This window comes from Oncorhynchus tshawytscha, linkage group LG06 (genome assembly GCF_018296145.1).
Source record: "Oncorhynchus tshawytscha isolate Ot180627B linkage group LG06, Otsh_v2.0, whole genome shotgun sequence".
Classification (NCBI taxonomy): domain Eukaryota; kingdom Metazoa; phylum Chordata; class Actinopteri; order Salmoniformes; family Salmonidae; genus Oncorhynchus; species Oncorhynchus tshawytscha.
Genome location: NC_056434.1, coordinates 39,030,146 through 39,046,059, shown reverse-complemented (window position 1 = coordinate 39,046,059; position 15,914 = coordinate 39,030,146). Strand labels below are relative to the sequence as shown.

General features: G+C 42.1%; 1 protein-coding gene and 2 non-coding genes across 3 annotated transcripts; all 3 read right to left on the bottom strand.

The window, feature by feature from the left end:
- Window positions 1-8,596: 8,596 nt before the first annotated feature.
- Window positions 8,597-14,910, bottom strand: LOC112252526 (40S ribosomal protein S17). The gene is made up of 5 exons (XM_024423823.2): window positions 14,813-14,910; window positions 13,732-13,883; window positions 11,846-11,951; window positions 9,073-9,138; window positions 8,597-8,720 (listed from the first exon to the last, which is right to left on the bottom strand). Exons 1-5 carry the CDS (start codon window positions 14,813-14,815, stop codon window positions 8,643-8,645), a joined length of 405 nt encoding a protein of 134 aa, XP_024279591.1. The 5' UTR covers window positions 14,816-14,910; the 3' UTR covers window positions 8,597-8,642.
- LOC112253604 lies at window positions 12,136-12,265 on the bottom strand. The gene has a single exon (XR_002954044.1). It is a non-coding gene; the product is annotated as a small nucleolar RNA SNORA71 (small nucleolar RNA).
- Window positions 13,957-14,078, bottom strand: LOC112253605. The gene has a single exon (XR_006083672.1). It is a non-coding gene; the product is annotated as a small nucleolar RNA SNORA71 (small nucleolar RNA).
- Window positions 14,911-15,914: the final 1,004 nt, after the last annotated feature.

Here is a 15,914-nt window from a genome sequence, read left to right as displayed (position 1 = left end):
GTCTGGCCTCAGGTGTGGTTACTTATTTGATTGCTATTGATGTATCATGTTCATACTGACCAAGTTATCTTAAGTTACCACCTTTTCAGCCCATCTACCTTCAGTGCAAGAGATAGCTCAGGGTATGTAGAAATGGCACTGGAATGTATAGCGTCCGTTTAGGGGCTCCTGTCCAATTCTGCTATTTTGTGTGTTTTTTCCCCGCTGATATTAACTTTCTTTGTACATAATGTTTCTGCCACCGTTTCCTATGACCTAATATAGCTTCTGGACATCAGAACAGCGATCACTAACCTCGACTTGGATGAAGAGTTCTACTTCAATCAGTCGGCGGCGCAGGACATACTACCCACCCCGGACCAGGCCCTAATCCTGACACTCGGAAGAGAAAGAGATATAGAGGCCGATGTGCAGGTACCCTGATGAAACTATGGCGTCAAGTTAATAATCCACCTCTACCTTCTGTTCTATTGGCGAATATACAATCACTGGAGAACAAACTGGATGAGCTCCGTTCGAAACTTATCTTATCAACAGGACATGAAGAACTGTAATATCCTGTTTCTTGTAAACTTGGCTGAACAAGGACGTGGATAATATTCTAGCTTGTTTTTCTCTATGCATCGGCAGACAGAACGGGAGCGTCGGGTAAGCACAAGGGGGGTGGTGGTGTGTGTCACTTTGTTAACAACAGCTGGTGGGCGATCTCAAATATTAAGGAAGCCTCAAGGTTCTGCTTGCCTGAGTTAGAATAGCTCATGATAAGCTGTACACCATATTATTTACCAAGACATTTCATCTATATTTTTCGTAGCTGTCTATTTACCACCACAAACCAATGCTGACACTATGACCACACTCAATGAGCTGTATAAGGCCATAAGCAAACAGGAAAATGCTCATCCAGAGGCGGCGTAAGACTGCTAAATAGTTAACCAAATAGCTACCCGGACGATCTGCATTGACCCTTTTTGCACTAACTTTTTTGACTCATCAAATACTCTGCTGCTACTGTTTATTATCTGTCACTTTGTCTACCTCAATTACCTCTTACCCCTGCACATCGACTCTGACTCTGACATTTCACTGTTAGTTTACACTGTTCACGAAGCATGTGGCAACTAAAATTTGATAACATTTGATTTGGTTAGTTAAATCTTTTAGAAAATAGCTTAGATCCTTTTGCCAGTAAAATGTTTTCCCTGCATTCTATTTGTTGCCCCTAAAACCTACATGAATATACCAAACATTAGGAACACCTTACTAATATTGAGTTGCTCCAAGTTGGCTGGATGTCCTTTGGGTAGTGGTGGACCATTCTTGATACACACAGGAAACTGCTGCGCGTGAAAAAACCCAGCAGTGTTGCAGTTCTTGACCAAACCGTTGCACCTATTACCATACCCTGTTCAAAGGCACTTAAATCTTTCGTCTTGCCCATTCACCCTCTGAATGGCACACACAAAATACTTGTCTCAAGGCTTACAAATCCTTCTTTAACCTGTCTCCTCCCCTTCATCTTTACTGATTTAAGTGGATGTATCAAGTGACATCAATATGGGATCATTGCTTTCACCTGGATTCACCTGGTCAGTTTGTGTCATGGAAAGAGCAGGTGTTGTTAATGCTTTGTATACTCAGTGTATGTTTTGTTTATTTTCTTTGACCTCATGTTGGTACCAGTATTTATTTCTGTATCTGTTTTTCTTCTCATTATTTTACCCCGCTTTCGTGGTATCCAATTGGTAGTTACAGTCTTAGCTCCTGTAGGGACTCGGGAGAGGCAAAGGTCGAGAGCCGTGCATCCTCCGAAACACAACTCAACCAAGCCACACTGCTTCTTTACACAATGCCCACTTAACCTAGAAGCCAGCCACACCAATGTTTCAGAAGAAACACCATCCAGCTGGCAACCGTGTCAGAGTGCACTGCGCCCGGCCCATCACAGAAGTTGCTAGGGCGCAATGGGTCAAGGACGTCCCTGCCGACCAAACCCTCCCCTAACCCGGATGACGCTAGGCCAATTGTGTGCTTCCCCATGGGTCTCTCAGTCGAGGCCGGCTGTGACAGAGCCTGGACAAACCCAGAATCTCTAGTGGCACAGCTTGCATTGCAGTGCCTTAGACCACTGCACCACTCGGGGAGGCCCTTTATTTCTGTATCTTATTGCTGTAGTTGTGGAAATGGAAATGGCAGGGAATTCTCAATGACTCCATCTCCCCTGTGGTGTGACAGCGGGACAAGGCAGTCTGCCTGAATCCTGTACTTTTAATCAGGCTGTGGATTAATATTTGATTCACAGCAGGAATGAACCTTTATTTTGAATGTCCTTTTATTTACTTTCATGCAGCTGCTTACCAAAAAAAGTAACAGGATGACTGCTATATTGTTGTTACATTTTTAAAATCTGATTACATAGTCCAGATAACATGTACAGTAATCCGTTACTACCCAACCTGCTCAGCTCCAGAGGACCCAAATAAGGGCCTTCAGCCCTGTCGGAAACCGAGCAGCTTGCCACGTGAAGGCGCTCCATTCCCTGGGTCTCCCTCATCATGCTGGGCTCCACTGTGTACAACAGTTCCCCGTCAATCTGCTCCCTCTCCAAGGCTTGGCAGTACTGGCCCAGTTTGAGCAGTCGCTGGCAGGAGTACACCTCTGCCCACTCATGTCCGGTAGATTAGAGAGCACTCTAATTAAAGAGCAGAAGACTGGGTGCCATTAGCCGAGTTCTCCAATGATGGAGGAAGGGTTGGATGTTTGTGTCTAGTGATTTGTAAATATTGCTGCTTTTCTCTGTAATGTAGGGGGCTCGATTCTCACCAAGTAAAGATGTTGCTAGAGGTTGATTTCATCATCCTGCTTCTGAAGGCTCATGTCGATTGGCTTCACTCCATGTATTCATGACCAATGTTCCCTCAACATTTTTGCAGCACTGAGAAAATGTCAGGTCTGCTGAGCGCAAATTTGAACGTTGTGAAAACTCTGTGCAACTTCCAGTTCTTGTTTACTGTGAACACGGAGGGGGAACCTGCTTTAAGTTATAGTTTTAACAGTGTCCATGTAAGTTAATGTGGCTATTTGATCATAATGTAGGCTTACCAGACTGTCCTACCATCAAAAACAAGTTGGGGTGAGGTTTTGATGTTGGTGTGCTGTGCGTTCATTCCAGACAACTGAACTGTAGATTCATCTGTCCACAGAATTCTTTGCCAGTAGCGCTGTGGAACATCCAGGTGCACTTTTGCAAACGTCAGACGTGCAGCAATGTTTTTTTTGGACAGCAGTGGCTTCTTCCGTGGTGTCCTCCCATGAACACCATTCTTGTTTAGTGTTTCACGTATTGTAGACTCGTCAACAGAGATGTTAGCATGTTCCAGAGATTTCTGTAAGTCTTTACTCTGCCACAATTTCACAATCCTTTCAATAACAGTGACATATCTTGTCAGAGATTCATCTGGACATAGAGCTTGAAGAATTTTGAAAAGGTTCATTGGCAGGTGTTGCGGACTCCAGTTGTGGAAAGCTCTTAGATACTTAGCCAGAAAGACTCAACTTTAAACGCTGCCAAAGGTGACTAACATGTCGACTCAAGGGTGTGAATACTTACGTAAATGAGATGTCTGTATTTCATTTGCTAACATTTATATATTTTTTAAATCACTGTTATTATGGAGTATTTTGTGTAGATGGGTGAGAAAATAATATGTTTCATCCATTTTAAATTCGGGCTGTAACACAACAAAATGTGGATTAATAAAATGTATTCACACCCCTTTACTTTTTTCCACGTTGTTGTGTTACAGCCTGAATTGAAAATGTATTAAATTGAGATTTTGTCACTGATCTACACACAATACCCCATAATGTCATAATTTTTTCAAAGATGAAATGTCTTGAGTCAATAAGTATTCAACCCCTGTGTTATGGCAAGCCTGAATAAGTTCAGGAGTAAAAATGTGCTTAACAAATAGCATAATAAGCTGCATGGACTCATTCAGTGGTCAATAATAGTGGTTAACATGATTTCTTTTAAACTACTCCATCTCTGTACCCCACACATACAATTATCTGTAAGGTCCCTCAATCAAGTAGTGAATTTCAAGCACAGATTCAACCACAAAGACCAAGGAGGCTTTTCACGGTCTCGCAAGAAGGTCCCCGATTGGTAGATGTGTAGAGCGTTGGGCCAGTAACTGAAAGACTGCTGGATTGAATCCCCGAGTTGAGAAGGTAAAAATATGTATTTCTGAACAAGGCACTGTTCCCCCCCCCGTAGGTCGTCATTATAAATATGAATTTGTTCTTAACTCATTTCACTAGCTAAATAAAGGTTTAAAATTTTACTCCACAATACTAACCTGAATGATAGTGAAAATTTGGAAGCCTGAACAGACTAAAAATATTCCAAAACATGCATCCTGTTTGCAACAAAACAATTAAGTAATACTGCAAAACATTTACCAAAGAAATGCACTTTTCTGTTCTGAATACAAAGCGTTTTGTTTGAGTACCAAATCTGTCGTTCTGCCCCTGGCAGTTAACCCACTGTTCCTAGGCTGTCATTGAAAATAAGAATTTGTTCTTAACCTACTTGCGTAGTTAAATAAAGGTAAAATAAATAAAAAAAATAGTTATGCTTGTCAGAATAGGATAAAATGAAACGGAATAGACACTGGGAGACGAATTCACCTTTCAGCAGGACAATGACCTAAAACAAAAGACCAAATCTACACTGGAGTTGCTTACGAAGACGACATTGAATGTTCTTGAGTGGCCTAGGTACAGTTGACTCAAAATTGATGTGAAAATCTATGGCATGACTTGAAAATGTTGATCATTGCTAGACAGACAAGCAGCTTGAAGAAGGTCAATCCATTTGATTAGCTATTTAGCAGCCTTGTTTTCCTCTGAGGTCCTGGGTGGCAGGGAGCTTGGCCCCGGTGATGTACTGGGCCGTACTCACCACCCTCGGTAGCACCTTGCCATCGGGTGCCTTGTAGTTACTGTAAGTTACTGTTCCTTGTAGTTACCAAGCGATGATGCAGCCAATTAAGATGCTCTCAATGGTGCTGTAGAACCATTTGAGGATCTGAGGGGCCCTTGTGTTGATGGTCAGCATGGCGGATGTGTTGTTGCCTACCCTCATCACCTGGGGGTGGTCCGTCAGGAAGTCCAGGATCCAGTTGCAGAGGGAGGTGTTCAGTCCCAGGGTCCTGAGCATGGTGATGAGCATGGAGGGGTGCTCAGCTGTAGTCAATGAAGAACAATCTTACATAGGTATTCCTTTTGTCCAGGTGGGTGGGGGCAGTGTGCAGTGCAATAGAGATTGTGTCATCTGTGGATTTGTTGGGTGGTATGCAAATTGGAGTGGGTCCAGTGTGTTTTGGATGATGGTGTTGATGTGAGCCATGACCAGCCTTTCAAAGCATTTCATGGCTATGGATGTGAGCGCTACGGGGTGATAGTCATTTAGGCAGGTTACCTTGGCGTTTGGGGTGGTCTGCTTAAAACAAGTTGGTATTACAAACCGGGTCAGGGATAGGTTGAGACATTTTCCAGCTGGTCAGTACGCATCCTGGTATTCCCTCTAGCCTTGCTAATGTTAACCTGTTTAAAGTCTTACTTACATCGGCTATGGAGAGAGATCACACAGTCGTCCGGAACAGCTGGTGTTCTCATGCATGGTTCAGTGTTGCTTGCCTCGACATGAGCATAGAAGGCATTTAGCTCATCGTTTGGGTTTCCCTTTGTAATCCTTGATAGTTTACAGGCATGTCAACAGTTTCATTAAGATTAGAGGTGAGCTCAACTTTGTAGCAAACTCTATAGCAAACTAAATGTAACATTAAAGCACAACCAAAAAGTAATTAGGAGACAAACATTTAATGAGTGTCTTAATTGATAAGAGACCTTGTTTTGATCAATGGGATAGATTTAGGTTGTACGGAGGTGAATTGCTATTTCTGTTCCTGGGGATGAATTGAGATTGATTGGGTCAGTTGGTGTTATTGAAGTCCTCTCATCTGGCAGTGACATTGGTCCTCCTCAATCACTACGGCTTGATTCAGAATAGGTAAAGCAATAATTTTCTGTGAGATTTTCCTGGTAATCTGGCTCATTTTCTAAACTTTTTTACAACACAGAGGAGATTAAGGATGGAAGCTGTTGGAGGATGGTGGGTGTGTTGGGGAAATGGGGGTGGAGGGATGGGGTGTGAGCACAGTGAGTTTTGAAGACGGGCTATGTAGGCAGCGCTAAACAGACCTCAAAAGAAGACAAGCGGGAACCAAATTGTGGCCAGCAGACTGGCGGAAATTGGCAGAGGAACAAGGGGAGGATTTTAAACCCTTTTACTTGCCCCTCTTTTGATGGATATTTATAGCAGGAGGTTTCACAGCACTGAAGAGTGGAAAACCCATTTTTATTGTGCCCCCGGGCACACAGAACTGGAAAATAAGATTTGGCTTTCATCCTTGATGCGCTTGTTGAGACGAGATTACATGATGCCGAATCCTAACTTTAAATAACTCCGATTTTTTAAAACACAAACTGTCAATATCAATGCATGATTTTACCAGTTTATGTACTTATGACTCAAGTTGATAATCTGCCCTATGCAAGGATGAAAAATACTGTATATCCCAATCATAGTACTACTTTTTTACCGTTTTCTCCCCAATTTCATGGTATCCAATTGGTAGTTACAGTCTTGTCTCATCACTGCAACTCCCGTACAGACTCGGGAGAGGCGAAGGTCGAGAGTTGTGTGTCCTCAAACACAACCCAACCTTGACACAGTGCCCCCTTAACCCAGAAGCCAGCCGCACCAATGTGTCGGAGGAAACACCATGCACCTGGCGACCTGTGTCAGCGTGCACTGCGCCCGGCCCGCCACAGGAGTTGCTAGAGCGCGATAGGACAAGGACATCCCTGCCGGCCAAACCCTCCCCTAAGCCGGACGACGCTGGGCCAATTGTGCGCCACCCCATGGGTCTCCCGGTCGTAGCCAGCTGTGAAAGATCATAATACATTGTTGAACAGTCCAATATCTATATCACTGCAGTTCTACCTGCTACCAGTGGTGCTTTTGTTATTGAATACCTAAAAAGAAAGTATAAAATAGGTTACTTTAACTGTGTAATAACCATTTTACCATGTCATATTCTTAGTGATTACCTGGTATTTGCCATACAACATAGTCCCACCAAAGTTCCAATAGGGTGCAGATGGGAAATGAAAACCAGATCCCAAGGGTATTGTGGTTTGTGTCTGCTATCATTTCAGATATGGTCTGATAACCCCCCCTCCCCTTTCTCAATCTCTACTGATTGGCCTGGTGCACCCCTTTCAAATCCACATCACTTCACCAGACCCATAACCTGCCAGTGGACACCAGGGTACGCTATTCATCACAGCCCATGGAAAAAAAAGGGATTTAGCATGAAATGGGGCCTTTTATCTGTGAGCTTGAAGAGTGTCATATAGACACATCTGCAAAAATAAAAACCACGAAGAGACCAGAGGAAAGAGTCACCCCTACTGGCCTTCTAACACCACTTCTATCTGATCTCTCATCCATGGATTGAGCAAGTCCAAAACTGTTAAGCTTCAGGAGGTAAGTCAGCAGTGGGATAGGTGGTATGGCTACTAGTCGGTTGTCTTCTATCTTAGTAGTAGACACATTTTTCTGAGTGATTTTCTCTCGATGGTTGACTGAAGTGTGTAGATGTCACCCTAGCTTCCCATTGTGCTGTTTGCTGAGTGTAATATGTTTACCTAGCTATTATTTTCAGGGGTCATTGAATTCTAGAGGGTTTACAATAGGTCTTCTTACTGAAGAACCAAGTGAAAATGCACAAACTTCATTGATCTAAAACTACTTAGTCATGTTTTTCTATTAACAAATAATTGTAAATAATGGAATATAATCATGTCTTTCAATGTTCACATAAGTGGAAGTGCAAAATGTAAAGATGCCATTTGATCATAGAGGGAACTGAGTTTTAAACTTCATGGGTCAAATGGAATGTTTGTTCTAATCCACTCAATCCAAAACCCTACGAAGATTTTAACAGTACTGTGCACAGTACTAACTCAAGAGCTCTCAAATGTAAAGTTATGTTAATCTCACTTCACAATGCTGCTGTAGCAGTGAATGAGTAATACTAGACATATGTATAGGAACCCAACCTTATTGCACAAAGCCTGCAATGACAGGTCGGCCAATTGAAACAAGCACATGAACGAGGACTAAGCACATATCCTATTCACATTTTCCCACATAGCATGATTATTGCTTTCCCCTTTCTGAAAATTGTTAAAATACCCATTATCCTGGAGTGTGCACTCATGCGTTTCTACTTGTTCTTAACCAGGAATGGGTAACTCCAGTCCTCTGGGACCAGAGTGGTGTGTCACTTCCTCTCCATACCTAGCTAACACAGCTGATTAAACTAATGGCATTCTAAACTGAAGATCATGATTAGTGGATTATTGGAGTCAGGTGCGTTAACTGGGGCAAAATTGTGACACCAATCCAGCCCTTGAGTTGCCCATCCATGTTCTAAACAGCAACACCAGTAGGAAACACTGCTTTTTGTGTACTTTTTAATTTTATTATTAAGCGATATTACAAATGCCTAGACTCCTCTTGGTGTCTTGAAGTTCATTCCGACAGTTGGCTGGGTGACTTGCAGGTTCGACAAACTGCCAAAGTCCTGGAGGAAGGAGGAAGATAAAATCTAATTTCACCAACAAGTTACCACCAGAATACACCACAGGTTAATGCTAACAATGTAAATCGCAGAAGACTGGTCTCGTAACGCCGAGTAGTTTCACCCTGAAGTTAAGACCGGGGAGGACGTGGAAGATATTTTAAAGATGCAGGGTTTGACAGGTACTGGTATTCCAACAAACATGGGAAAATCTCAGTCATGGTTCCTGTACTATCAATGACTATGGCAACAATCATGCCTTTGTCACTTTTTATACATGGTTAAAACCAAGGTGTCATCTTCACACTGCACATATATTCATCAATAAGACACCAAACGTCTGTGAGGGACTTACCAATAGCTTGAGCATCTCCTTGGTGTCTGGGTCGACCTCGATTATCTCCTGGTCGAGTGCAGACACCTGGAAACAAAAACAAAGATTTAGTTACTGCGCTAATGGCATGTCAGCGCTGTCCACAAAACAATGTATTAATAGTGTACATGTTAAACAGGCAACACTGCCACCAACTCAACAGGGCATACAGCAGTTACTGGCTGCCTGGGGCAAGGTTTGCAGTCGTAACATTTTTTTTTTTTTTTTTTTTTTTTTTTAAATTTACAGGGTTTGACAGGAACAGGTATTCCAACAAACACGGGAAAAGCTTTCAAGATCACTACTCCTGAACTTTTAATGGCAACAGTCATGTCATAGTCACTTTCGATACAGGGCAAATCAAAAAGAATTTCAGATTTGAATCAAAAGGTGTCACATCCTATCCCAACTGTAGACTTAAGATTCCCAATGGCAGCAGCGCAAGGCGATTGTTGATGACTAAAAGCAGTTTATGAGAATGCATCTTATGGTGCCTAGGCAAAGTAGAAGCATGTATAGCTATCAGGGCTTGACGTTAACGCTTGTCCACTTGCCCGGGGGAAAAAAAATTAAATAGTCAGACAAGAAGAATATTGATTTAAGTTGGCCAAAAAAAAACATGTAAAAACAGAATATCAAACAAACAAGCTCTCTGATAAAAATTGGATCACTGTCTTCTGGATGCAATTATTGTAGACCTGCATTGACAGGCACGAGCATTCTTTCAATCATGTAGTCATTCGGAAGATGCGTTTTTGAGATCAAAGCGAGCCTAGCCGCGTGTGCACATTTGTTGATATTCATTGCGAGCTAGTGAATTATTTGCCCAGTTATAGCTAATGAAAATCCTGGTCATTCATTGTGTATGCATCACCTTCATGTGCCAGTGGGCCATTGCCAGAGGAGAGAGAGACATTTACGCAGCAGGTAAAATAATGACGCAGCGCTCAAAATTGGTTAGAATTCTCCTCTATTCAATACTAGCCATGTAATTCTGACCAAGTTAAAAATATATATTCTTAGAATTGCCTAATTGACAAGTAACTCCAATGCTGTCAAGAAGTGAATACAATATTTGAACCTTACAAATAGATGAACATCTTAGTTAGCCAACTCGCCCACCTTAGCCATTTGATCCCTGGTTCACTGAATGAGGGAATTATTTTATGACATAAAATGTATTTGGTTATAAATGTAATGTTTCAGGGTGGCCAACCCTCCTCCAGGAGATTCCATGAGAGCTACTGGGTGTGCAGGCTTTTTTTTTTTTTTAAATGGCCCTGCTCGAACACACAACATTGTAAAAATCAGCTGCTCAACAGGACCTTGATAAGCTGACACTGGTATGTTTGAGCAGGGCTAGATAAAAAGCCTGCACACCCAATAGCTCTGCAGATGGAGGGTTGACGGACCACATGTGTTTTATACAGTAGCCTATCGGTGCAGTACTTTACGTCAAGGCCACAACGGCAGGAGATACTGTACAAAATATTGGATCAGAGACCAGCAGCCTTCCATTGTCAATACCAGTGATAATGAATGAAGGTTACACTGAACACAAATATAAACGCAACATGTAAAGTGTTGGTCCCATGTTTCATGAGCATAAGTATCCCAGAAATCTTTCATACGCACAAAAAGCTTATCTTTCAAATTTTATTTCTTTCAAATTTGATTTGAAATTTTGGGCACAAATTTGGTTACATCCCAGTTTGAGAGCAGTTCTCTTCTGCCAAGACAATCCATCCACCTGACAGGTGTAGCATATCAAGAAGCTGATTATAAGCTACGGACAACAAACACAATTGCATTTTAATCGTTGGCAATGTGAATGCACAGCAGTACCGTGATGAGATCCCGAGGCCCATTGTTGTACCATTCATCTGCTGCCATTACCTCATGTTTCAGCATGATAATGCACAACCCCATGTCGTAAGGATCTGTATACAATTAATGGAAGCTGAAAATGCCCCAGTTCTTCCATGGCCTGCATACTCATCAGATATGTCACCCATTGCGCATGTTTGGGATGCTCTGGATCAACCTGTACGACAGTGTGTTCCAGTTCTCGCCAATATCCAGAAACTTCACACAGCCATTAAAGAGGAGTGGGACAACATTCCACAATCAACAGCCTGATCGACTCTATGCGAAGGAGATGTCGCAATGCACGAGGCAAATAGTGGTCACACCAGATACCGACTGGTTTTCTGATCCACGCCCCTACTTTTTTTTTTAAAGGTATCTGTGCCCAACTGTATTACCAGTCATATGAAATCCATAGATTAGGGCCCAATTAATTTATTTCGATTGACTTACTTGATTTTTGCATGTTTTGTTTATATTTTGGTTCAGTATATTGTGTAAAGAGGCTCCTTGCGTCATACAGCACCTTTTTGGCCCATGGTGTTAGATCTTTAACAATTTAATAAGATGAGAAAAAAGAACAAACCCACTCTTGCTAGTATCACTGCTCTTTATTATGCTTTACGTATCGGCCTCAAGGCCTTCGCCAGAGCTTGAAGGCCGATACGTAAAGCTTAATAAAGAGTAGTGATACAAGCAAGAGCAGTGTGCTGGTTTCTCAAGCTAGGTTGCTTGTCAATGTTTGAGTTTGCTTCGACAGCTAGCAAAGAGACATTGTCGGCCTCTACTAGTGAGGTTCTCACAGGCACATGACTGATGGCCCCATGTTTATTTCTTTTTTTGGGGGGTAAGGTAATTTTAGGCCCTGTGTGGGTGGGGGCACACTTACCTCTGGGACGTAGTTGTCCCTCCTCTCCCTCTCCTCCTCCTGGAGCTTGATGGAGATGCCTCTGACGGGGCCCCTCTGGATGCGCTTCATGAGATGGGTCACATACCTGAGTGCACAATCAAGAATCCAGTTCATTCACATTCAACTTCACAATTGTCACAGCATTGGATCACACCAGTTGTATTTTTGAAAATATTTGTTCTATTTTTTTAAATTGCAAGATCACTAAAAACTAGCCTAACATGAGAATGAGGTTTCACACAAGTTTAGATTGTTCCGGACGTAGAAGATGTTTGAAAGATACAGGGTTTGACAGGAACAGGTATGCCAACAAACACGGGAAAAGCTTTCAAAAATCATTGTTCCTGTACTATCAATGACTATGGCAACAGTCATGCCATAATCACTTTCGATACAGGGTTTTAAGTGGCGAACTAGCAATAATTAGCTAGGTCAGGGATATGATAGAATGAATGAGTCTGTCCCTCCAAGCCAGTGCAGCAGACTGACTGTGATTCACCCATGCTATTACAAGTAGTGTTGAACTCCAACCTGATTGAACTGCAGCATAGCCAATGTTAATTAAATGAACAAATGTAATGAATGAGCTACTTCAGGGTTGACCAATATGCTTTATGTTGACATAAGCTCAAATTCAATCCATAGGCAACACCAGCCACAAAACACAGCATAGACTAGCTTCTTTTAGAATCCAAGAGATAAATACTTACTCTCATCTCTATCATGTAGGCTCAGCATTACCGAACAGTCCTACTACAAGTTCTATGAACAAACTTAATTTCAACTTTACCCGTTGTCTGCTGATTTTGTCCCCATGTCGGGGGTAATCAGACAAAATATCCAAAGGGAATCATCATCAACCCAACCTTCAGTACACTGGTCTGTTTATCTGTTTTTCGCATGCGACAAACACTTGCACAATATGGCCGAGACGAACCGAACGTTGTCCCACACAATCAGTTGGCAAATTTCACAAACAGTTCCAACAGATGGAGAGGAAACATGCTTTGGTCAACTACTTTAAGGTTACATTCGGCTATCATTTACATATTGTGCATCAAGTACAATGCGTCAAGAGATAAAAAATAAAAAACAAGCGACAAAACCTATAGGTGCCGGAAAAAGTCAGACAAACACTTTTCTGTGGATACCCCATCTCCACCTCCTACTGTCAAAAAGACCAACAGCACAGACAACCGGTAAAGTGTAAAGATAATTGCATTCAACATTCTGGCTCGTAGAGACTCCTGAGTCTTTTTCAGGCAGATTTCATCAAGACTGAATGTCCATGGGGTAACTGTGGAAACGGTCTGAAGTTCAAGCAATGTCTAAACATGAGTCATTCAGCACAACAAATTAAAAGGGGAAGAGCAATGTAAAATAATTTTATGTCATGTCATGCAACTCAGTGGTGTTGGTGTCCTGATGACAGTATGGGGTGTGTGTGTGTGTATGTATGTATATATATATATATATATATATATATTTATAGTCCAATGTGATAGTGCCTCATCCCATAGCATCCATAAAGATCTCCATAAAGTACAAAGGGGAAACCCCTAAACAATCCATCTCAAACACAACCACCTTAATCATGTTTATGTACATGCCACCCCATCTCATTCACATATACAAAATGCCCACTTATCCAGAAACACTACCATGGTGTGATCAAATTACAAGTTATGGTCATCCTTTTAAAAGACTACATACAGCCAAATCTGACTTCTTCAAAGTCACTGGTCTAAAGATTGAATCTGTTCAAAAGGCCAGTGGTGCCACCAAGATAAATGGTTGAGAAACATTGCTCACTTGGTCCCCTTCTATGCTCTAAACATAGACCATATGTCTAAAGAAAGACTCACCCTGCTATCTTGTTGCGCAGCTTCTTGCTGGGGATGATTGCGATCTCCTCGCACACCCTCTTGTTGGTGTGGAAGTCATTTCCCAGCCTGGTGTAGTACTTCTCAATGATGACCCGGGCGGCCTTTTTCACCGTCTTAGTCCTGACTCGTCCCTGTTGTAAAGTTGTGCAAATGACTTTCAGTTTCCCGAATGCTCAGAATGGCCCAAATTCTCCACATTTAAAATGTCTGAGAGAACCAGGGTTCAGTTGGGATTGAGGACCCATCAAACACGGGAAAGGCTCTCATTTCACTTTTCCTTGTACTATCAATGACCTATCAACACCATGGCCACATTCGATACAGGGTTTAATGTAAGAAATTAAAGTACAGAAGCTGCTGAAATTGTAGGTTTCAGTATTCCCACGGCTAACATGCAACCTACATTTAGCTTACTAACCAGAAATGCAAAATCGTAACTAGCTAGCCCAATACCGTTACTAGTTATCTGGGTTGCAACTTTGTGTATACTGGCTAACTAGCGAGGTACCTGGCTAGTAAATGGAAGTCATGACTAATTACACCAGTGATTAATCATAACTAGCAGGCTAGTACTGTACATGGATAAATAACTACCGGTAGCTAGACCCCTAGCTAAGGTTAACTAGGACGATTTGGCAATAAGGTACCGTTAGTTAGCCAACTAACCAGTTATGCTTATCAGTATCACGAATGAAATTCAATTCCTTACACACAGCTTAAACCTAGGTGCAACACCACCAAACACACATCGGATGATTGTGCAAATTTGAAGGCACTGCCAGTTCTCTCTACTGATTCTAATCAAATCAAGATATGGAAAACGAGGTTGTTCATGGACAGCCAAATGCCAGCGTACTGCTTCTTCCGTTAGCATCTCGGGGAACACTCTACATGAAATTGTTCATAAAAACTGCCAGGAACGGCATTCCAACTCAATATGTCAATGTGATTGTATAATACATCCAACATGTTACTATTACAGACCTAAATACCATTTCGGTTGGTTAAAAAGCGCCGATTACGATAGATTTAGTGGGGTTGTAAATGTTTGAGTACCCACCATATTGAATCGGGTTAGTTGAAGAGGCCAAACAAATTCTTGAGCAGAAGTTTAAAAAAGAGGGCATGCGGAACTGGCAAACCAAGAAGAAAATATTTTGCTGGCCCCTAGTGGTGGAGGAATTCGTGAAACAATTATCAGACTTAATTTATTAGGAAAGATTTCTATTCCCAAACTGTTTACGTACATAGGATTATGAATTCAAATGAAAAAAGTGGTGTGCAGCAGTGTACATAAAAGGTATTGCTCAAAATAAAGTGAAGAGCTACAAAACACACTAGGCTACTTTATAATAATGCTTGAAAACAGAAACATTTGGTTTCCCCTGTTGAGCTTCAGTTCAGTCTGGTCCGTCTTCAAATAGTGCAGAAATATTGCACATCTCACATTGTACAGTCTGAGTATTAACATGAGAAACAAATTCAAGTTTCATTGTTCCTTATGCCAATTCTGTCTATGGCTGACATGGATTCTTATGGAATCATTCTGCCAATGCTTTGGTTCTCATTCAGGTGATGTCACACCATAAGTTTAGTGAAAAGCAAGAGCTGCACACCCCAAAAAGTTAGTAGAGGTGCTGACTAATGGTGAGTGAACTGTAGGCTTTGTACACTGCTCAAAAAAATAAAGGGAACACTTAAACAACACAATGTAACTCCAAGTCAATCACACTTCTGTGAAATCAAACGGTCCACTTAGGAAGCAGCACTGATTGACAATAAATTTCACATGCTGTTGTGCAAATGGAATAGACAACAGGTGGAAATTATAGGCATTTAGCAAGACACCCCCAATGGAGTGGTTCGCAGGTGGGGACCACAGACCACTTCTCAGTTCCTATGCTTCCTGGCTGATGTTTTGGTCACTTTTGAATGCTGGCGGTGCTTTCACTCTAGTGGTAGCATGAGACGGAGTCTACAACCCACACAACTGGCTCAGGTAGTGCAGCTCATCCAGGATGGCACATCAATGCGAACTGTGGTAAGAAGGTTTGCTGTGTCTGTCAGCGTAGTGTCCAGAGCATGGAGGCGCTACCAGGAGACAGGCCAGTACATCAGGAGACGTGGAGGAGGCCGTAGGAGGGCAACAACCCAGCAGCAGG